At 36.2% G+C, this 24252-nt stretch overlaps 1 protein-coding gene across 8 annotated transcripts in view; it reads left to right on the top strand.

Annotated features, from left to right (window-relative positions):
* RAD51B (RAD51 paralog B) overlaps positions 1-24252 on the top strand; it is a 640680-nt gene that overhangs the window by 14548 nt on the left and 601880 nt on the right. For all 8 annotated transcript variants that reach the window (XM_019451449.2, XM_019451443.2, XM_019451447.2 and 5 more), the window contains exon 5: positions 15195-15331. In XM_019451449.2, coding sequence (XP_019306994.1) covers positions 15195-15331 — 137 coding nt within the window. The remainder of the gene's footprint in view (positions 1-15194; positions 15332-24252) is intronic.

Raw genomic sequence — 24252 nt, forward strand, 5'->3', positions numbered from 1 at the left:
ATATATCCTGCATGTGTAAGTTATGAAGCCTTATGACCCTATGACTTAATAAGAACCACAACAATACTGACACTATTGAAGCTAACTGTGGGCTTCTCCCTGATCCTATCTTTGGCCTTCTATTGACACGTAATCTTTATCTTGAGTTTTTACCATTCCTATAATTTTTTCCTTATAGTTTTATTTTACTGGATGTGCACTTAAATACGAGATATAAAAACAGTTTATTTAGTTTTGTTTATTTTTGAGCTCTATTAAATCATATATCTGTGATTAAATCCTATCATATTCTATGAATTACTTTTTTCATTTAATGGTGTTTTCTAAGATTTATCCATGTTGTTTCAGGTAGCAAGAGTATAATTCATTTTCACTGCTGTGTTATATTCCATTTTGAAAATAGGCCCCAATGTATTTATCTTTTTTCCTGTTAGTGAACATTTGGGTTGTTTACAGTTTGGTGCTAATAGAAACAAGTCCTATAAAAATTGTTGTACATGTCTCCTGGATTGCATGTACAGGTATTTCTCTAGGGCAGGAAGTGGTAAACTACTGCCCAGTGATCAAATCTAGCTTGATGTCTATTTTTGTAAATAAAGTTTTATTGTAATACAGCTATGCTCATTTGTTTATGTTTTGTCTGTGGCTGTTTGCTTGATAGGAAGCAGAGTTGCAGTAGGTGTGGCAAAGATCTGATGGTCTGCAAAGCCTAAAATTTTTAATATCAAGCCCCTGTCTAGGGTATCTATGTTGGAGTGATTTTCTGGTAATAGGGTATGTGCATAATGTAACTTTGCAGAATCAGGACAAATTGTTTTCCTGAGTGGTTGTTCCTAAACAGGTATATTCCTACCAGTGATGTGTAGGAATTCTTCTTGCTCCATATCTTCTTGCCTTGGTATTATCAGACTTTAAAACTCATGCCCATCTTTGGCATCTGTGATCTTAGTTTTCATTTTCCTGATTACTGATGAGCTTGAATATCTTTTTTGTTTTAAGTTTACTTATTTATTTTGAGAGAGACAGAGACAGCACTAGTGGGGGAGGGACAGAGAGAGGGAGAGAGAGGATCCCAAGCAGGTTCTGTGTTGCTAGCATAGAGCCCAACGTGGGGCTCGAACTCATGAAACTGAGATCATGACCTGAGCTGAAACCAAGAGTTGGACGCTTCACTGACTGAGTCACCCAGGCGCCCTGAATATATTTTCATAAATCGTTTGGTTACGGTATTTTATTTTTTCAAGATTTTTAACAAGTAATCTCTATACCCAATGTGGGGCTTGAACTTACAACCCCAAGGTGAAGAATCTCATGCTCCACTGAAGGAGCCAGTCAAGCACCCCTCATTTGATTATTTTAAAGAACAATTTTATTAAGGCACAATTTAAATGCTATAAAAATTCAACCATTTTAAATTGTATAATTCAACTAATTTGCTAACTTCATAATAAATCATCACCACAATATCATTAGAACATTTCTGTCATTCTAAAAATTTCCCTCATGCATATGTATAGGTTAATTCCTGCTTCCATTCTCAGTCCTGGGCACCCACTGATCAATTTTCTATCTCTATATATTTGCCTTTTCTAAACATTTCATACAAGTGGAATCATATGTAGTCTTTTGTGTTTGGTTTCTTTCACATAGCATGATGTTTGTTTTTTTTTTAATTGTTTTTCTTTAATTTTTTTTTAATGTTCATTTATTTTTGAAAGAGACAGAGACAGAGTGTGAGCAGGGGAGGGGCAGAGAGAGAGGGAGATACAGAATCCAAAGCAGGTTCCAGGCTCTGAGCTGTCAGCACAGAGCCTGACGTGGGGCTTGAACTCATGAACCACGAGATCATGACCTGAGCTGATGCTCAACCGACTGAGCCACCCTGGCGCCCCCCTTTTTTTAAATTTTTTAATTTTGAGAAAGAGAGAGAGAGAGAGAGAGAGAGTGAGGGAGGGAGGGAGGGAGAGAAAGAGAAAGTACAAGCTGGGGAGGAGCAGAGAGAGAGGGAGACAGAGGATCCCAAGCCGGATCTGCACTGACAGCCAAGAGCCCTGTGTGTGGCTCAACGAACTGTGAGATCATTACCTGAGCTGAAGTTGGATGCTTAACTGACTGAGCCACCCAGGCTCTGCTAGCATGATATTTTTGAGGTTCATCCACGTTATAGGATATATTAGTAGTTTGTTCCTTTAAATTGTTGAGTTGTATTCCATTGTATGGCTATAGCACATTTTGTTTATCCATTCATCAGTTGATGGACACTGGGATTGTTTCCATATTCATCTCTCAGGAATAATGCTGCTATGAATGTTCATGGATATGTCTTTGTGTGGACATAGGTTTTTGTTTCTTTTGGGTAGATTCCTAGAAGTGGAGTGGCTAGATCATATGAAAGGTGTATGTTTAACTTTTTAATGAAAACTGCCAGACTGCTTTCCAAAGTGGCTGTACCATTTCACATTCTCACTAGCAATGCATGATGGTTTGTTTCTCCACATCCTCACTAACACCTAGTATTGTTTATCTTCTTGATTATAGCTATTCTCGTGAGTGTGTAGTGGTATTTCATTGTAGTTATTTTTCTATCCACTTGGGGGCCACAGGGAGCCCTATCCCCACTGAAGCAGCCAGGCCTGCTTCAGAGTTGCCAATTTCATTGTAGTTTTTTTTTTTTTTTTCAAAGTTTATTTGTTTTTGAAGGAGAGAGAGACAGCGTGAGAGGGAGAGGAGCAGAGAGAGAGGGGGACACAATCCAAAGGAGGTTCCAGGCTCTGGGCTGTCAGCACAGAGCCCGATGCGGAGCTTGAACCCACAAGCTGTGAGATCATGACCTGAGCTGAAGTTGCATGCCCAACCTACTGAAACACCCAGGAGCCCCTCATTGTAGTTTTAATTGCATTTCCCTGATGACTAGTGATATTGAACACCTATTCATATGTTCATTTGTAAATTTCTTAAGTGAAATGTCTATTCACATCTTTTGCCTAGTTTTTAATTGGTTGGTTGTTTTCTTGTTATTGAGTTGTAAGCATTCTTTATATATTCTGGATACAAGTCCTTTATCAGATGCATGATTTGCAGTTATTGTCTTCCAGTCTGTGGTTTCTCTGTTCATTGGTCTGTTCATGGTAGCTTTTGGAGGTTTTAGTTTTGCTGTAGTCCTGTTTCTCAATTTTTTTCTTTTATAGATCGTGCTTTTGATGTCATTTCTACAAATTCTTTGTCCAGCCAAGGACATAGAGATTTTTGCTGTGGTTTCTTCTAAAGTTTTGTAGTTTTAGGTTTTACATTTAGTTTATGATCTAGTTTGAGTTAATTTTTGTGTGATTTTGAGTTCCTTGGTGGAATTAATTGTGTAATATTTCTTTTTAATATTTTATAATAGTTTATATAAATTAGAATTTTTGTTTCTTGAAAATTTGATAAAACTTGCCTGAAAAATTGTCTGATCTTGGTATTTTCCTTGTGGGAAGATTTAAAAATGAAATAAATTCCTTTAATGATGTATAGGACTATTCTCCCTGAGTAGTTTTGGTGAATATTTTTAGGAATATGCCCATTTTCTTAAATTTTTAAAATTTATTGTTAATCACTATATTTTAAATCTATATTTAAATAGATTTTCACTATATTTTTAAATCTATAGGTAATCACTATATTCTCCCTGTCTTTAAATCTGGTTTTGTTTGTAATTTTATTCCCCTTTTCATTCCTAATATTACTTACTTTGTCTTCTTTCTCCCTTTCTTTTTGAAAAGTCTGGTCAAAGTTTTGAATATTTTTATAGTCTTTTCAAAGGACTGTGCTTTTTGTTCTTTGTTGGTCCTCTTGTCCTTTTTTTTTGTCTTCTACTTCAATGATTTCTGTTATTTTATTATCTCTTTTCTAATTGCATTTTTTCTGGGATTATTTCAACCTCCCCAACTTCTTGCCCATTTAACCCATTAATTTTCAGTTTTTCTTTATTTTACTCTGAGCTTGTAGTCTATGAATATCCAGTGCTTCATTTTTTTAATATAAAGTATTTTCATTTTTATTTAGTTCTAATAATTTATTTATTTATTTATTTATTTATCTATTTATTTATTTATTTATTTTTGAGAGAGAGAGAGAGCGGGGGGGGGTGGTCAGAGAGAGAGGGAGACAGAATCCCAAGCAGGCTCCGCATTGTCAGCACAGAGCCTGATGCAAGGCTCAAAGTCAAGAACTATGAGATTGTGACCTGAGCCAAAATCAAGAGTCAGATGCTGAACCTACTGAACTACCTGGGTGTCCCTAGTTCTAATGGTTTTTTAAAATTTCCATTATGATTGCTTCTTTCATGAATTATTTGGAATTTTTAAATACCTAAATTATTAAATAAATTATCTTTTAAAAAAATGTTTTTGTTTTTAAATGTTTATTTATTTTGAGAGAGAGAGAGGATCTGAAGCGGGCTCCAGGCTCTGAGCTGTCGCACAGAGCCTGATGTGGGGCTTGAACCTACAAACTGTGAGATCATGACCTGAACAAAAGTCACATGCTTAACCAATTGAGCCACCCAGGTGCCCCTATTCTCTACGTTTTCTGAAACTTGCTTTAAGTTTAATGTAGAATCAGTTTTTATATATGTTCTAGGTGTGATTGAGAAGAATTATTATTCTCTAAAGTTCAGTGCTCTGCATATGAGCATTAAATTAAGCTTGTTATTTGGGTTGTTCAAATCTTTATCTTTACTGATTTTTTTTTTCTCAGCCTGACCTAATAGTAATTTACAGAAGGTTGTTAAAATAGTCTATTATATTGTTGCATTGACAAATTTACCTGTAGTTCTATTTTTTTTTTACTTACTGTATTTTGAATCTATTTTATTATGTTTAACATAACACATTTAGAATTGTCATGTTTCTAGAGAACTGAGTCATGTACTATGGTTCTTCTATGTGGCACTTGTCACTGTTACAGTTGTAGTGTGTGTATGATTAGTTAGTACATGTCTTCCTCATTGGAGAATACATTCCAAGTGGGCAGGGATTATGCCTTTTTATTTTTATTGTTACATTCACAATATTAGTATATGTAGAAAGTTGTTAATAAATATTAGTTGAGAGAATGAATTTATTTTCATTTATTTATTTTTTAACTCTCATACAGTGCTTTTGTACTATAATGCTTTAGTTCCTGGTATCTCTGTCTTTTTTTTTTTGACACCCTTTTTGGTTTTTTTTTTTTTTTTTTTTTTTTTTGAGAGAGTGAGCGTGAGTGGGGGAGGCCAGAGGGAGAGAGAGAGAATCTCAAGCAAGCCCCGTGCTGCTTGATCTTATGACTGAGATCATGACCTGAGCCAAAATCAAGAGTCAGACACTTAATTGACTGAGCTGCCTAGGAACCCTTCCTATTTCTTTTATACTCTCTCCTTGAATCTTGGAATAAGCCCAACTTTAGGAATTTTTAATGTTATTGCTATTCTAAGGTGCAGTATTTTCATTTGTATCCCCTCAAAAAATTATCAAAATAGTAATTTAAAGAATATGATATTTCTACTTAATTGATCTTTTATTAATGAACATAAGTGATTCTTTCATTTTAGGAGTTTTTTTTTCTTCTGTATTTTTAAAGTTATATATCTCTAATATCTGTATATCTGTATTGTATACTTAAAAATTTGTTATATATCGCTGTTTAAGAAATCATTCCAAAGTATAGTGGCTAGAAACAACAGGAAATATTTATTATCTCTCAGTTTCTGTGAGTCAGGATTTCAGGAGCATATTAGCTAGTTTTCTGGTTATGGTCTCATGAGATTACGGTCAAGGTATTGACAAGGCTGCAGTCATCAGAAAGCCTGACTGGAGTTGGAGGAGATGCTGCCAAGATGGCTCACTTGTGTGGCTAGGAAGTTGGTCCTGTCTGTTGGCAGGCAGGCTCAGTTACTGGCCACCTGAACCTCTCCACAGGACTGCTTGACTCTCTTCGTGACATGGCAGCTGACTTTCCCTAGAGTAAGTGATCTTAGAGAACAAAGTAGAAATGGCAATGTCTTTATGACCTAGCTTTGGAAGTTACATAGCATTACTTCTCCTGTATTCTCTTACACAGATACGCTTGTTGTAGTGTGGGAGGGGACTAGAAGGGCGTGAATACCAGAGTGAGATCTCTGAATCTTTCTTAGGGCCTGGCTATCACTATTTATGTGTGTTCATATATGTATGTATGTATTTGTGTGTGTGTGTGTGTGTATGTGTAAGTTTTAAAAAACTTAAAATTATTACCACTCCGTTCTCATAGACTTTGTGATAGGCAGAATTTCTAAAATGGCCTTCCAAAGATGCTCTGTCATAATCCCTGGAACCTGTGAATATGATGAGCTATTATTCCCATTATTATGGTATGTTATATGACACAGTTGACTTTAAGAGAGGGAGATTATCATGATCTACTTCCATGGGCCCTTGAAAACTGAGCTTTCTCTGACTAAAGAAGAAGGAGAAACCAGAAATATTCAAAACATGAAAGTAGAAGGGGCCATGTGAGAAGGGATGTAGGTGGCCTCTAGAAGCGGTGAGTAGCCCTCAGATGACAGCCAGCAAGGAAGCAGGCTGCAATGTAGTGGATTTCGCTCAGCTGACACCTTGATTTTGGCTCTGTGAGACTGAGCAGAGAGCCCAGTCAGGCCCGTCTGGACTGACTGCTAACCTACAGAAGTGTGAGATAAGAAACCACTGTTGTTTTTAGGCTGTGAAGTTTGCGGTAATTTGTTACATAGCAATAGAGCACTAATGTGGTATCTATGGAGGTGTCTAATTGCATTGCACAATCTTTGTTTTTGGTGAAAAGGTCAAACCTAGAGTTGTGGATGTTAGGTAGAAGGTAGATCTGGTGGAGGTGAGACGGAGGTCAGGTAACTGGTAGAATAAACTTAGATGAGGCCTGGAGACGATTGAGAGAGTACGAATAAGTCTGGAAACGTTCTGCTGGCATTTTTATAGCTGCTCTTTCCTGACTCTAACTTCAGAATTCCCTGATTTCTTTATCCCCAATTTTGATTTCTGTGAACTTCACTGAATCTGTGTATATGCAGTTATAGCACCAAGATCAAAAGTGGTACTAGAGAAGCACTACTTATGCCAAAAGCAGAAGCCACAGAAGAGAAATCAAAGAGAAACCAACACTGCTGAATCATGGATGGAACTGAACTACAGGGCTTTGTCCCGTTCCCTGAGAACATCAAACTCCTTACTTGTGGAGTTTGTAAGCAGACAATTCTGCATCTGTTATTACTGACTGTTGGTAGTAAAGATATGTTTGAAATTTAAGATTAAAAGTTTACATTATGTGGAGGTCAAACCACATGGAGCTTTCTCATAGGGGATAATGTAGATTAAATCAGTGTTTCTCAATCTTGTTTTCATTTTCTCCCCTAAGGAGCTTTTTAGACACTGCCTTTTTCTAATGAAGTCTTCCTTCCCCATGAGATTTTAATGCCACAGATATACTGTCTACCTGTTTATGCATACTGTGGATGTCTGTGTTTTATACATTAAAAGCATAAAATCTCCCCCCTGTCCCATCAAAGCTAGGTTTCACCCTTGGGGTCAAGATCACCCCTGCTGAGAATGCATAATAAAGATGCTAATGTGATTCAGTAAAATTAAGGTTGTATTTAAAGGGATCACCAAAAAAAGTGTTTTCATATTGTAATCCTGAGAACTGGTCCAAACTCATGTCAACAAAAAGAGCTGTAACATCTGCGTGTCTTCGTTCAAGAGTACCCTTGGAAGAGTAAACCTGTGAAGCACTGCCAAATCTTTACAACATTTAAGAGGGATGATTATCCCCAGATCCTTGCTCTAAATACTAAGAAAGGATGTAACACATTTTTACATTATTGGTATTTCCTGACTCATTTCTCTGCTTTGTTCATGATTTAAGGAGACCAAGCGTCCTCCTTGAGTGGGGCGGTTTTGTTTGAAAGTGACTATTCTACTATCCCAGAAAGGTAGGAGCAGGATGCCAGAGTCCTATTTTGACATCCCGAGTTTTCCTCAGAACAGTTAAATATACAATTCTTTTTCTTTCTTATTGGCAAGGTTAGCTGTGGCCTATAAGATCACAGGAGCTAATAAGGCAGGGTTGTAAACTTAAATGCCTACAAGGGCTGGGCATGTAATAGAGATGCATAAACAGTGAAGTACAAGACATAAATACTTGATTAGTCAATTTTGGCTGCTTACATGGCTTTGCAACAGTAGCAGACATTTATTTTTCTTGCTCATGGGTCTGTAGGTTGGCCAACATGGGTCTCATCTCCTTCAAAATATTGTCAGGTTAACGTCTGCTCCATGTGTAACAACAGCAGCAGGATTACCAGGGAGAAATTTCTAATTGGTGTTCCTTGAATATAATCCACAGACATGATTTGTTTATCCTGCCCAGTGTTTTAAAAGGCAAGATAACCAGGCCCGTGTCCTAATACAGGAGTTTAGCAGATGTGGTTGATTGGATCATTGTTCCTAATTCTTTCCTCATTTCCTGATTTAGAAATAAACTTTGGTCTCCATAAAGGTTTCATGGAGTCTTTTATATGGCACAGGTTATATGGTTGTTAAATGAACGATTATGTCCCTTGATACTATTTGATGTTTTTTTTTTTTTTTTTTTTAACTGTAAAACTTAGGGTACTTGTCATTTTCATGTCCTCCTGTGTTTTTCTGCTCTGGCCCCCTCCTTTCTCTTTTTTCTCCCTTCCCACGTACTTGAAAAACAGCAGTTGTTAATATAAAATAAGAGGGAGTGGTGGAGAGAATCCAAGGGATAAAATCTTCCATATGTTGATGTAAAGTAATTTAAGATCAAGTTTTTTTTTCACAAGGTAAAGTGTTACCTGACCTTTCTGAGATTGTTTGCTTTTGTTTGTTTGTTTGTTTGTTTGTTTTAGGATTTGGAGAATTATTTATTTTTTTAAATGAATTCGGTAGGTCTGAAGACCTAATTATATTTCTATATAATTATAGAGCAAATGGAGACAAATGATGGGTGAAGGGTGTCATTAAAAAAAATGATATGAATTTTCCACAAGCTCTTTCTCAGATCAGAACCAGGCAGTCCTTAAATTTTCCCTAGTGAAGTATTGGCTTGGCAGATCCCCCATCCTGTTGCCCCCATCTTCAGTGTCAGGAGAGTTAACTTGGTTTTAGGTCCTAACAGGTCCAGGTTTCACATTCATCTCAACCGTTCAGTCTCACTTAAGAGTAAGATAAGTAGGCTTCATTTCTACTTTAGTACAATTAGACTTTCTTTTCTTGTGAATAATTCTCTTTCTCCTTTAAACTGATTATTAATATTGGTGTCCTTGTTCATATTTGGGTGATCTTTACCACTTCATCTTCTTTCAGTTCTTTTACATTTCTCAGGCAGAGTTGCGACTCAGACTTGATATGAAGCTGATTGTACTTTACTGGTGTCTTCTGTGTGTAAATGTGGTATTCACTTTGAGTTTCCAAGAAGCAAATAACTGAGACTATTCTGGTTTGGCATGTTCTCTCTTTCTAACCACCATTGGAGCTGAACCTGGGAACTGAATACAACTTGAAATTTTGTGGTTTGGCTGGTAGAATTCAGAACTAAACTATCTGAAGCTAAAAATTATTAATGTTGAAATGTTTTAACCCACTAAGTAAACCTGAAAAAATAATGAAATTTAACTCCAGTCAACCCATCAGAATTGCATACAACATAAATTTTTTTGAGTCTAGGAAGAGAATAAAAAATATATGAAGAGGATTTGCGATTGCTAAAGAATTAGAATATTCTAATGAAGTTATAGCTTAAAGTAAATGTAGTTATCCAACTTTGAATGCAAAGTAAAAACAAAACAAAACAAACAAACCAGAAATCTTATAATGTTATTCCCATAACATTTTACCTTTCCCAAGACTATACTGAATAGTACCTGAAAATAATGAAGTTGAAAAAATGCCAGTTATATTTGTTTAACTTTTCAGATTTTTTTACATGTTTTCTTTAAAAATGGAATAATAAGAGAATACCTTACATTTTCATGGGACTTGATATGTTAACTGAATGTTTTCATATATATCATTTTAATTAAAATGGTGACTTTTTTACCTTTCCACTAAAAACCACAAAGCATTTAATGGGTTTAAGCTCATTAAATCTTAGAACATAATCTAAAACCTGGCATGTAGATGTATGTGTAGAAAGGCAGTGCTGTATTCTTTCATTAGTTAGCACTCTGAAGAGTAACCATTTTTCATTGTCTAGATCCACATTCAACTTTTGCTGACAAGTTACCTTTCCTCTGTTATCTGACGATTAACTTGATCCATGCTGTCTTTGATAATGCTAAAAGGTCCATGAAGAGTGTTTGGGGCTCTTTAAAACTAGCAGTTTCCAAAGCAGAATATGTAAGATGGTTCATTAGGTTGTGGGAAAAAACTTTTGACTTTTTATTGGTATTTCAGCCTAAAGAATGAAATAAACTTTCATTAGTATTTAATACATAGATTGATAGTGGCATCCTTACTTGGTCTGTCACACTGTCATGTGTCAGGTATAGTCCATGAGGAAATGATACAGAAGGTTGACAGGGACACTTTGCTGTAGCTTTATTTTCAACATACTGGGATGAATTATAGTTCTACATATACCTAGTTAGGTGGATTTTGGATTTAACTAAGCCAAATCTCACAAAACAGACAAATGACATAAAAAGAACCCTGCAAAGAAACTATAGATTGAAGACCATACTATAATGGGCTAAAAGTGAACCACATGCATAGACAAATCAGAGCTGATGATCATCCCATGACTGATAAAGTGAAAGTTAGTGACAATCTAATTCCATCTGAGAAGACATCAAAAAAAAAATTGAAATTCTGAAGACAATTTGATATATGGAATTATATCCATTATCATTAATAATGAAACTTTCATTATTACAAAACTGTTATTTTGTCCCTTGAAATACTGAGTAATGATAGTAGGAAGCCATCATAATTAAGAAACACACAGGATAGGAAGACAAACTTCTGTAAGTTTTTCAGTGACATTTAAAGTCATGTGATACAGGGGCACCTGGGTGGCTCAGTTGGTTGAGTATCTGACTCTTGATTTTGGCTCAGGTCATGATTCCAGGGTCTTGGGATTGAGCCCTATGTGGGGCTCCGCTCTTGAGTGTGGAGCCTGCTTAAGATTTTCTCTCTCTCTCTCTCTCTCTCTCTCTCTCTCTCTCTTCCTCTCCCCCAACCTCTCTCTCTCTCTAAAATAAAAAAAAATAATAAAGTCATATGATACTTAAGTCAATATCTAGAAAAACTTCACTAAAATTAATAATAGACATTTAAAAGCCTCTTTTGTGTTTTCTTAATAGTAAAAGACCAAATGTCATACGTTATTAATAACATTAGGAACACAGTGTCCTTCCTTTTAGTAAAATGAATGAAATAAAACATAGGAAACAATATGGCAACAATTTAAATGGATCCTTTTGTGAACAAATACTGTCAGAAGTAATATAGAAATCATTAGAGATGGTTTGAAGCATTAAGGATTAAAACAGATTTTTCAATGTGGGAAGATGCTATGTAAGTACAGAGGTTTCTACCATGACCCAGATTATCATACTAGCTAGATTTTGTTTCAGTAATGAAATACAGGAAGAACTAAATTTTTTGTGTGTGCCATTAAACTAAAGATGGATCAGAGAAGATATATTCCCTCAAATAAACCTCCTGAACATAACAATGTTTATATGACTTCTTGAATATAAATGATTTCTTAGAACATAAAACAGTGTTTATGGGAGAATTGCCTGGGGTAATGCTAATGTTCTGACTCAGGGGTTTAGATTACATATGTGTATACATTTGTTGGAACTCATCAAATGGTAAACTTAAGAGTATGCATTTTACTGTATGTAAAATTTACCTTACAAGAAAAAAAGAATCATACATGTTAAACTCATGTTAATGATATATATGCTGAATTGTTAGGGGAAAGTATATTGATGTCTCTGACCTGCTTTAAAATGCATGGAAAATACCTGCGATGGAGGGATGCCTGGCTGGCTCAGTTGGTGGAGCATGTGACTCTTGATCTTGGGACTGTAAATTTGAGCTCCATGTTGGGTGTAGAGATTACTTAAAATCTTAAAAGAAAATAATAAAAAAAACCCAACAAAATCTGAGATGGATTCATGAGTGGATGGATGGAGGGATGGATTGCTGGATAGATTAGTCTAGTCTAGTCATAGTAATAGTAAAAATGGTATCTAAGTAAGATTCTTTAAACTTTTCTGTTGCATCATCCTTAGGCAATCTGTAGCAACACAGAGGTTGATTATTCAACTTCAACTTCAAGTTGATAACAGTGATCAGTGTTGTTGATTTTTACAAAAACCTGACTGGTTAAGTGTGGAATCTCTATAGCACTCTGTAATGAGATGGGGACTGACCATGAAAATCATTTGAATCACAATGCCTTCTTTGGTGATCTCACAACAAGGAGTGTAAAAGAGTTGTTGAATTTAAGGATGGGTGAAGCATTTTTTAAAATAAAAAGACAAGATATGTCAAATTTTCTGACCTTTTTGAAATGACAAGTGGCTAGGCAATATGCTTCATAGCAGATTAAAAATCAACCAACCAACCAGTGGTACACTCTTAAAACATCCCTTCAAAGTAAAAGTAATGTTTTAACAATGAGTAAGAAAATACAAGGAAAACTTTGGTTTGCAAGCATAGTTTGTTCCGGGAACATGCTTTTAATCCAAAGCACCTGAATATCAAAGTGAATTTCAAGAACCATTGGCCCAGTTATGATCACGTGATGTTCGGCGTCATATACTACTCGTATTGCAAGACATTGCTCATTTATTAAGTTAAAGTTTTTTAGAAATATTTGCTTGTCTTGCAGAATACTCGCAGAACAAATTACTCACAATCCAAGCTTTTACTGTAATTGCCTTTTTGAAGGCAGATTAAAATGCAGAGTGTTTTTAAAATCATTGCTTAGAAATATTTCTTTTATGATGTTATTTTTGTTGTCAAAGATATGTGTGTCTTATGAAAACTTGGTTATCTGCACACTTAAAAAATTGTAACAGTATTTTCTATACTGTTGAAAAATCTTCCAAATAAAGAGTTTTTATTTTTGAACCAATTGTTAAAAATCTCAAAATGTAGTATCTTTTGATTCTGTTGTAAGAACAATTGATTGACATGAGGAAAGACAGAAATTTATTAGCCAAAGTTCTTTTTTTTTTTCTTTTTCTTTTCTTTTATTTTTTTATTTTTTTATTTTTTATTTTTTAATATATGAAATTTACTGTCAAATTGGTTTCCATACAACACCCAGTGCTCATCCCAAAAGGTTATTAGCCAAAGTTCTATAAAAATTTTTGCTATTTGATGGAAGTTACTGAAAAATGAAAATAGCAAGTACAACAAGTAATGTATTTTAAAAATTTTAGCCCTTGCATGTTTGCAATTGTTCCTTTCTCAACTATACAGCCATGGCATTGAAGTACTGAAATGAGTGGAACTTAGGACTTGAAATTTCAAGCACTGAATTACAAAATAATTAAAGAATAATATAATTCCATTTGTTATTTTCATTATTATAATTGTGTCACTAAAAGTGTTAAGTTTTTATGAGAATGAAAAGATTTGTATAACTAAGAAATAAGGTATGTAACTATTTTTATTTTTATTTTTTAAAAAATGTTTATTTTCTTCTTGAGAGAGACAGAGAACATGAGCAGGGGAGGGGCAGAGAGAGAGGGAGAGAGAATGCCAAGCAGGCTCCACACAATCCACATGGAGCCTGACGCAGGGCTCCATCCCACCAACCGCAAGATCATGACCTGAGTTGAAATCAAGAGTTGGACGCTCAACCAGCTGGGCCACCCAGGATCCCCTAGTCTAAATTTTAAAACAGTAGTTCTCAAAAGTGTATAACAGCATACGCAACACTTGGGAATTTATTAGAAGTGTAAATTCCCAGGCCACATCCCAGACCTACTGAACCAGAGATTCCTGTTAATAAGCTTGGTAGGCAATTCCAATGCTCACTTAAATTTGAGAACCACTGGCACAAATGGTGTAGACTCATGGGTCATCCCTTCTTACTTCTTCCTACTTCATGATGTATCTGGGACAGTTTATTCATATTTGTAGTCTGTCTTAGTCTTAGCTTAGACTTTTTCCTGTCTCCCTGAGATTGTTTTCTCTCCTCCTCTCCTGTTCTTTTCCCTTCCTTTGTGAAAGATTGTGTTAAAAACAGTGTTATTTTCACAAAAGGGATAGTGTTTTGGTTCTTAAAGTTTGTATGCCATAGCCAATGTGACAAATAGTGTATGTTTAAAGGGGATATTTTTAACATTTTCAAATTAATTTTTGTTAACTACTTCTAGTTGACTTGAATATGCATGTATATGAATTTTCCTCTTTTTTTTCCATCTCTATTCTCCTGATTTCACATTTTATAATTGCAGAAAACTTTCCACAAAGTAAAATTTCAAAACACACACTTCCAAGTATGAGTCACCTAGGTTCAACAATTGTTGAATTTTGTTACATTTGTTTTATCTCCCTTTGTATGCACACGCGCACACACACACACACACACACACACACACACACGTGTGTGTGCGTGCATGCCTTTTTTTTATGCTAAAGCATTTGAAAATAAATTGTATACATCAGCACTCTACTCCTAACTTCTTTACTCTGCAGAATAAAGATCAAAGTAGCTTTTTAGGGGACTAGTACAAAATTGTTCTAAAAGGCTAATTCATGAGGAATGCTAAACCAAATATTAAAGCCTCTTAAATATTTTCAATTTCCTTCCATAAATGTCTTAATGAGGAAAAGATATAGAACTCTTGGTTCTGAATGTATAAATGTACCCTCCAGCATCTCTCAACCAAAGTTTTTCATCTGAGTTACAGAACATAGAACATGATTTGAAGTGACTGTTTTCTCATTTTTCCCAGGGATAGTACATAACTAGTACCAATCCAGATACACAGAGGAGAAGTTAATTCCTTACATACAATAGATGTATTAAAATGTTCTTTATGAGAACCCAGGTTAGTGGGGCTGTGCATATGGCAAGTTCTTAAAAGAATTTTGCTTTGACTAGCTTGTGATGTTTATTCAAAGAACTTTTTTTTTTTTTTTTTTTTTTTTTAGATTACAGGCCCACCAGGTTGTGGAAAAACTCAGTTTTGTATGATGATGAGCATTTTGGCCACATTACCCACCAACATGGGAGGATTAGAAGGAGGTGTTGTATACATCGACACAGAGTCAGCATTTAGTGCTGAAAGGTGGGAGATTTTATTATTTTCCATTATAATGCTTAATTTTGTAATTTATTTATAGCACCTAACATTTTCCAACAGGTTAACATTTACCTTTTCTCTGTGAGAACTCAAAATGCTAGATACAGTCTTAAATGAATTTTCCTCTTAAAAGTAACCCAGGAAGCAGTTTCTTTTTGTCTTTTCTATCCCTTTGTCATTGGTTTAAGTGGGGTTCCTGGATAAGCTGTGTTTTGCAGAAAGTCAGGAAGAAAGAAGTTTAAGAAACAGGGAGGGATGTAAGTGGAAAGGGGGAAGAGGGAAAATTCATAAAAAAGACAAAAGGTGAGCTGCTTTGTTACTAATTCTAGTTGGAAGTTAGTGAATGGAAAAGTTGGAAATTTCAAAAAAAAATATTTTATAATGTTTATTTATTTTGAGAGAGAGAGAGAGAGGGAGACAGAAAATCCCAAGCAGGCTATTCCACCCTTGGGATGGAACCCAATGTGGGACTCAAACCCACGAACCACAAGATCATGACCTGAGCTGAAATCAAGAGTCAGACACTTAACTGACTGAGCCACCCAGGCACCCCTCAAAATATTTTTTGATTGAGAAGTATTTCACTTTAATCTTTGTAATAGTATTGTATTAGATATAAAAAACACACTGATAGTGTATTTATGCTTGGAAAGAAAAGATTTCCTTACTTTGGCAAGGACCTTTAACATTCTATGAGAGCATTTGGTTATTTGTGTAATTCTGTACACTTGAAAATAAGTCTGGTCTCCCTCTGACCCTGCTCTGATTGACATTCATGAGCAGGAGTACTTACAGGTCTGGAGACTGATTCAGTTCTGTTCTTTTAGTCAAGGTATAGTTCTTTGAGTCTTTCTGTAACTGTGTCATTATGTGTAATTATGTCATTATGAATCACATCTCTCTCTTACTTCTAGGGATACTAGTTAGAGAGAAGTGTATTCCCTGGCCAGATAAGTTCTAAGTGGATTATTTTGCCTGGAGCTTATTTGCTGTCTTCTACATCTCTTGGTTATCTATTCGAAGTATATGCCACTCATTTGTCAGTTCTATGAGCTTGTGTTATATCTTTGTATCTTCAAAGCCAAATCTAGTGACTGACACATATTAACTGCTCACAAAATGTTTGATAAATGAATGAACTGACAGGTATTACTCTCATATTGTGGAATCCAGACACCGTTGCCTACTAAAAGGATTGAGGGTTCCTTGGGGGAAATGGCTGATACTAGCACTGGCTTAGGAAACTTTTAAGTTGAGTCTGAAACCTCATATCAGGTAACAAGAGAGCCATCAAAGACTACTTAGGGGAGTGTCAGAAGGACTCAGGAATCAACCTGAAGAGGCTCCTGCTGGCTAAAGATGAGACAAATTGACCACCAATAAGAATAATGATGACAGTAGATTAAAACCCATGAAATATGTTTAAATTCATGAGTTTATAATATTATGAAATGAAAAACAACTAATAGATCAGTGTTGGAGAATTCTGGAGAAGCAAATCATTATTTTGAAATGAGTTTTAAAAAAGGAAATCAATCAAACATCTGTTCTTTTTCTGATTTATGAACTGTATTGCTGAGTAGCAAATAGGTCTTTTTTAAAATGTATGTTTGTTTTTGAGAGAGAGAGCAAGCGCATGTGCATGGGAGAGTGGCAGAGAGAGAGGGGGACGGAGGATCTGAAGAGGGCTCTGTGCTGACAGCAGAGACCCCAATGTGGGACTCAAACTCATGAACCATGGGATCATGACCTAAGCCCAAGTCAGATGCTCAACCAACTGAACCACCCAGGCACCCCCAAATAGGACTTTTTATAGGAGTATTCCAGTAATAAATGAAGAAGGAATGATAGAATGTCACCAAATTACACACCCCAACAATTTAATGGTTCTAGGCATTGAATATTGTGGTATAATAAGAAATCCATATCTTTGTCCTGGTTCTTGGCCAAAGACCTTCTAAAACCTTTGGAAAACCTGAGTTTATGCTAATGAAGTGACTCTTGGTGGGCATCTGTATAGTTTCACATGGGAGCTGGTTGCCAATCATGTAATTATAGTGTTGGAGCTTTCAGCCCCACCCATCCCCCCAAACTCTGAGGAAGAGAAAGAGGCTGGTAACTGATTAATTGCCTATGGCCAATGCTTTAATCAACACTGCCTATGTAATGGGATCTCTACAGAAATCTCTAAATGGTAGAGTTTGGAGAGCTTTGGGTTGGTGAACACATCAACGTGCTGGGAGGGTGGTGTGCCATGTGGTCCTCCCCAGTCTTTTCATGAGTTGTGTCTTTCATTCTTTGTGATAACTTGGTAATAGTAAGTAAAGTTCCTTCTTGAATTCTGTGTGCCATTCTAGCAAATCATCGAAGTTGAGGAGGAGGGGTGTCAGAACTCCTGATTTGTAGTTGCTCAGTTGGTCAGAAGTACCAGAGGCCTGGGACTTGCGATTAGTCTCTCAAGTTGGGAGAGGGCAGTCTTGTGGGTCTGAGCCCTTAAACTGTGAGGTCTGAGCTAACTCCTGGTAGTTAAGTGTCAGATACCCACTTGGTGTCCACAGGGAATTGAAGAATTGTTTGGTATGGAAAACCTAAACATTTGGTGTCAGAAGTGTTGTGAGTGAAAACAGTTCATAAACATAAAAGGCTACTAGCATCACAAAAGAAAACTAGTTATTCCTCCTGTTGGAAGAATAGTCAAGCCTGAATGTGATCAAACTTTCAGATCCAGCTACCAGTTTGCAACATATACAGAGAAGAGAGGAACGTGTTAAATCAACACCAGAGGAATGTAGTCAGCAAAATGCAAACTGTGGGAAATGACAGAACAAACAACCTCGTTTTTTAATTGTTAAGATTAAAAAAAAAAGAGGAGCATTCTTTGGATTAAAAGAGATTTGCAAGATATATTGCTCTTGTCATATTGTACACCTTAAACTTACACAAACAATATTATATGCCAGTTATATCTCAATTAACCTGAGGATAAAAGATGTATTGGTCAGTTGTAATGTGATGAAGTTATTTGAATTTTAAGCAAATAAATGGTAAACAAAACAAAACAAAAAAAAAAAGAAACATACACACACATGGGGCCACTGGAAATCTGAACACTGAAATGTATTTGATGCTAACACTGGTAAAGAAAGACATTGGTTAACTCAGGTTGTCCAAAGGAAAGGTATTTTTTAAAATGTCAGTGACTAACCTTCAACTAACAAGCCAAAGGCAAGCTGGCAATGAGGTAAAATTTTAGTCCCTTTATTGGACTTATGTTTTGTAATTGTAAAGGAGCCTTTATGAAGGCCATTTGAGGATAGGGGTTGAAATTTATGTTTTTTACTTTTCTAGTCTATTCTCCACAAGGCCTGAAGAGTGTGGTCACCTGGCTGCCACCTGGATTGCCTTCTGAGGTGTGGTGATAGGTTCAGGTGGAATCAAAAGTACCAGTCCTCTTTTAACAAACTGCCTTCTGGAGTTTGTCATGGCAGGTCAGAGGATAGAGCTGGCTCTGTACTGTCTGGGCACACTTCATTTGTGCTGTTATAGGACTGCTTGACCCCTATTTGGATTTATTGGGGAGAGTTAGTTAATCAGTTAGGAAAGCTTTCTGCTGCAAGTAACCAAATACCCAGCCAACAGTGAGTAGGTGGTTGCAGGCGCTGGTTCTGTTGCGCAGTGATGACAGAGAGACGTAGGGCTTAATATGTTTTTAGGCATCCCATACAGGCAGTGGGAAGGGAAAGGGCTAGCTATATGTTTTATCAGGAAAATGTGTTTTTTCCCAGAACAGCTGCCCCTTCCCCTCTGCTGATTTCCTTTTCATCCTCCAGAATCATCCTGCACATTTCGCACCGGGCCACCCCTATAGGCAAGGGAGGGTGGGGAATGAGGGGAAAAAGATTGACATACATAATAAGCGTGTTGAGTTTCCCGGTCTGGTTAACATTGCTGCCTGAATAAAATTGGGTTCTCATAGCAAGGAAGAAGTGGAAATGGATATTGATAGGTAATTAATAGTGTCTGCCATCATGGGATAGTTTCTGGACTTAGAGAAGAAGTAAAAGCGTGAAAATAAGAGACCCAAAAAGGAATATGTTTTAGTTTTCTGTATGTCTCTGCATGTAGCAGTGTCTTCATTTTGTGCTTATAAGCAAGCTGTCTGGGGACACCTGGGTGGCTCAGTCAGTTAAGCTTCCAACTCTTGATTTAGGCTCAGGTCATATCTCATGGTTGTGGAAATTGAGCCCTGTGTTGGGCTCAATTGAGCCCGTCTACCCCCTCCCCTGCTCACACATACACTCTCTGTCTGTCTCTTTCAAAAAAAAAAAAAAGGATTTACATACAGAAAATTTAGGATGAGTGATAAAAAGTGGAAAATAATTTTGGTTAATAAATTGCTAGATAGCCTTTTTACCAAGAAGGAGGGAGAAAACAAAGAGGGGTGAATAAAAAATACTTAAGTTTAAAATGCATTTAAAAACAAAAAGAGAAAACCTTGCAGGTAATGTACTTAAAAGCACTTTGGAAAGATTAGTTCTATTTTTTAAAGCAATACACTAGCTTATTTTTACATGTCTTTGAGAAGATAATCTAAAATAGTGTGTTAAGCATATTAGTTTACCATAGACTGAAATTATATCTCCAGACTGATTAATAATTATATAATAGTAGAGTCTAGTACTAAACCCTCAGGTATTTGGGGACTGCCTTGAGGGGAGGAGAATGTTAAGCAGGCAGAGTTCTGGGTCCCCATTTCTGACTGATTCAGAAAAGTCTTTTTATTTGTTGGACTTATGCTTAAGAGCTGATACAGTCTTAGACATGCTCTGCTTATATATACTTTGAGAATATAGATAAGTAGGTTAATCTAGTGAACTGTACAGAAATTTTGGCAACCATGAGAATTCTAGTATATGTGAATCGAGTGAATACTGTATTATCCTTATTGGAGATAATTAGGAAAAGATGAAACCAAAAGTTAAGAATAAAAACAGAGGGTGATATGGGTGGTAAATAGTAATAGAGGTTTTCAAAATACAATTCTGGGAGAAATAAAATGGATAAAGGAAGATAAAACTGGGTCTTAGAAATACAAATGGATTTGTGTATCAGGAAAACTGAGGGATTGAAACAAGAGTTGGGGCCCAGGACTCTGGAAGGTGTGGACCTGGGGAGGTGGAATACAGGATTGGAAATTTAGGAGGTAAAAACTCAGGAGGTAGTCCTGAGTTGTCATGAAATCAGAAAAGCTTTGAAAACTAGGAAGAAATATTTGGTTCAACAGGGGAGGAAGACATTAATGAAATAATCACAAACATGTGAAATTGTAACTATTAACACTAACTGTACAAAGGAGAGGTGTGTGTTGCATTGGTACTGTGTGGGAGCAGTGGCCAAGCTTAGACCTGAAGAGCTGCATGGCACCTCTCAAGGCGCCAAGCACCCCACAGCCAATGCCCTCCAATTCCTACTAGACTATTTAGAGTGTCACTCCTTCTGAATTTCAGTGTATCAGGAGGGAGGCATGTAGTGGTAGTGGCCAGCCATGACTTTAACTCAGTATGAAGGCAATTATCGGTGTGGTCTTAGGACCATTTTCTTTTGCTTGTTGGCATGAATCCAGGATCTTTGACCTAGGGGGCAAACAATAGGGGAGATCAGTTCCCTCTTCCCATTTTTTGAGATGATTTCATGAGACTGGGTAGGTTTTCCTTAGTCTAATTTCAGCTGCCTTATCATTTGTGAATCCAGGTGAATTAGTAAGGAGGGAGATCTTGAAGAGGCTCTATGTTAGAAAATGAAATTAGAAATAAGTACTTAGTACTAAAATAAAGCTTTGGAATTTTCTGGAATCTGTAAGGGACTAATAGATTCACATTCTTATATTTGTATCACAGTGCTGAACAAATACATACTGAATAAATGAACAGGAAAATATTACGCATGTATGAGAAGCTTTGAGAAACCATAAACTTATATTTCAGCACATTTATAATGTTATATTTCAACTAGAACTTTGGAAAACTTTTTTTTTTTTTTTACATTAAGCATGTGTTTTGTTTCAAGTTGGCATGTGGTCACTAATGTAAAGCTTTTAACTTTGCTTTTATACAAGAGCTGTGAAGTAACAGGGGGAACTAATAACAAAAACCTGGAACGAATCCAGTCTTCTCCACTTCAATGAATGGTAATTCCATTCCTCCAGATGCTCATCCAATTAGCCAAGAATTCCCTTCAGCTCCTATTTTTTTTTAATGTTTATTCATTTTTGAGAGACAGAGTGCAAGCAGGGGAGGGACGGAGAGAGAGGGAGATACAGAATTTGAAGCAGGCTCCAGGCTCTGAGCTGTCAGCACAGAGCTCGATGCCGGGCTCGAACCCACGAACTGTGAGATCATGACCTGAGCTGAAGTCAGACGCTCAACCAACTGAGCCACCCAGGTGTCCCCAGCTCCTTTTTTGAACTACACCTTGAGTTCACTTACTTCTAATTAGCTGAGCTATTCTCCAGGTCAAGTCACCATCATCTCTTATTTGGACTACAGTACTAGCTGGTCTTGCTTTCACTGTGTACAGCCTCTTTTCCATTTGGTAGAGTGACTCTTTAAAGCAAAAAGAAGTCAGATCATGTCAGTTCTACTTCTAGGTTTGCTATTTTATTAAATATCTAAACAAAATACCACAGACCTAAGGATCTTGTGTGATCTTGGCCCCTGTCTTATTTCCTCTGACCTTATTTCCTTTTATTCTCCCTCTTGTTTCCTGTGTTTCAACTACATTAGCCTCCTTGTTATTCCTCAGTAACCTTAGGCATCTACTTACATATGGGTTTTTGCACTTGTTATATATAATTCTCTCTTCCTATGCACTGCTTCACTGGATATCCAATGGTTCATTTCCCTTAAACCGTTGCTCAAATTCACCTTATTAAAGAGGCTTTCCCAGGCCGCTTTACATAAAATAGCACTTGCTTCCATAGGTAACAATCTGTTTCCTCATCCTGGTTCATTTTGTTTAGAGCACTTATTCCTGATGTATAATATATATTTAATTTGTTTGTCTCTCTCAGTGGACTGTAGGTTCCATGAGGGAAGTTGTGTTTTGTTTATTTGTTTTTTTTGTTCACTGTCACATCCTTAGCATCTAGAATGGTGCCTGGCATATAGTAGATGCTCAATAAATACGTGTCAAATGAATGAATCTTAAGTACATACTTGAAAGGAATACTTTTGGTAAAATAGAGGTCCACTAGATGGCATTAGTTTCAAACTTTATGTAATTAATGTCTGGGAGCAAAAGATAGGATCTTTTCTGTTACTCTAACCAGAAAAGATCTTTGTGATGAAGAGTGTCACAAGAGATCACTATGATTAGTGTGAGGCATATAGATACTACATTTGTATTTAGGTTTTGATTTATATATTTTTTAGAGAACTTTTCTAAAATTAAAAACACTTGGAGAAACTGATCGTAGAAAATTATAGCATATTGGTATGTGAATAACCATTTGGTACAGTTATTTAGCACGGTAACTGAGTAAAGTCAGTTTGTGTCCATACATTGACCATCTTCCTTCTGAGGGGCCTTAATGGAAGGAGAGAGCAGTAATGACTTCCAGAGCCTTTTAACACTCAAGCCGCCAGTTGAAATTCAGCCTAGGGTTGAAGCCAGAAAATTATTTGTCTGTCAGCTGTTCAGTTGTTCTCTCATTGACTGAGAGAAGTACTCAGTACTTAAGCCACTGGACATCCAGTTTTGGAAAACTTCCATGTTTCTGGCAGACGTTGCCATAGCTATCCTATTAAAAATCAGGGGCTTCCAAGTGTCAGAGCTTTTAGTTGACTTCTCTGACCAGCTCTGAATTCAGCAAATAGTTACCCTAATCAAGAAGTTTACACATTTTCCCCAAACCCTTAAAAATTTTCCTGTCCTGCCTTTGCCAGTGTCATCTCATTTCTTCTCGCTTTTGTTGCTTATCTTGTTTCCTCCTTTATTCCACCCCGCCTGTCTCTCTCTTGTGCACTTCCCCTGAGTGCTCATTTGATCCATTTGTTCTTGCCCTTCACACATCTATTGGTAAAGTAATTTTTCCTCTTCCTATTCAACCCAATGATGCTTTTCTTTTCAAATTGTTCAAAATGCACTTTTAAAAAATATTTTTGACCAGTTTTCTTTTATTTCTCTGTTTTAGATTTTTCTTTTTTCATTTCTGATTATAATATATGTGAGGAACTTATTTTGTTTCTCTAAAGTTCTCAGCCTCTTCTTGGGACTCATTAACTAGAAGTGAAAACACTTGTCTTTGTACTTTTGTGTCTTTAAATGGAGCATAAAGTATAGAGTGATTTTTGTGTTTATAGTCCTTCCTCTCAGATATCCTTGGGTGGTTAAGTACCAGACTGATAAAGTATCATTTAAAATAGGAGACAGTTACACTCAAAGATTTACACTTTTATTTTTATATTTTTAGCCAGACACACTTGAAATTTCTAGTACTGAACTCCACGTCTCACACTATGACTGATGATATTTACATCTGTTTTGCCTTGTCACTCTCCTGCACTTGGCCTACTTCATGCATCAGATCTAGCTTTGAGTTCAGAATTCAATAGGTAGAAAATCATATTTTGTTTATTCAGGAAATATTGGACAACATCCATTTGTTTAGAAAATAATTTCCTGTTTACCAAGGAGCTATTGGATGGGATTTATTTTGTATGTATTAAGTTTTAATTGAGAAAGTATATTTTTCTGTTCTGAGACATGGAGACTAACTGATAATTGATCGTTAGAATGATAATATTATATATTTGTTCAAGTATATTTCTTTTACTCATGATGATGAAATCATTTTTCTTATTTACTAAACATGTCTTATAGCTGTTAGTCAAGTGATCAATTATTAA

The sequence above is a fragment of the Panthera pardus genome, unplaced genomic scaffold, assembly GCF_024362965.1.
Source record: "Panthera pardus isolate Hobbes unplaced genomic scaffold, ASM2436296v1 HiC_scaffold_24, whole genome shotgun sequence".
NCBI classification, from domain to species: domain Eukaryota; kingdom Metazoa; phylum Chordata; class Mammalia; order Carnivora; family Felidae; genus Panthera; species Panthera pardus.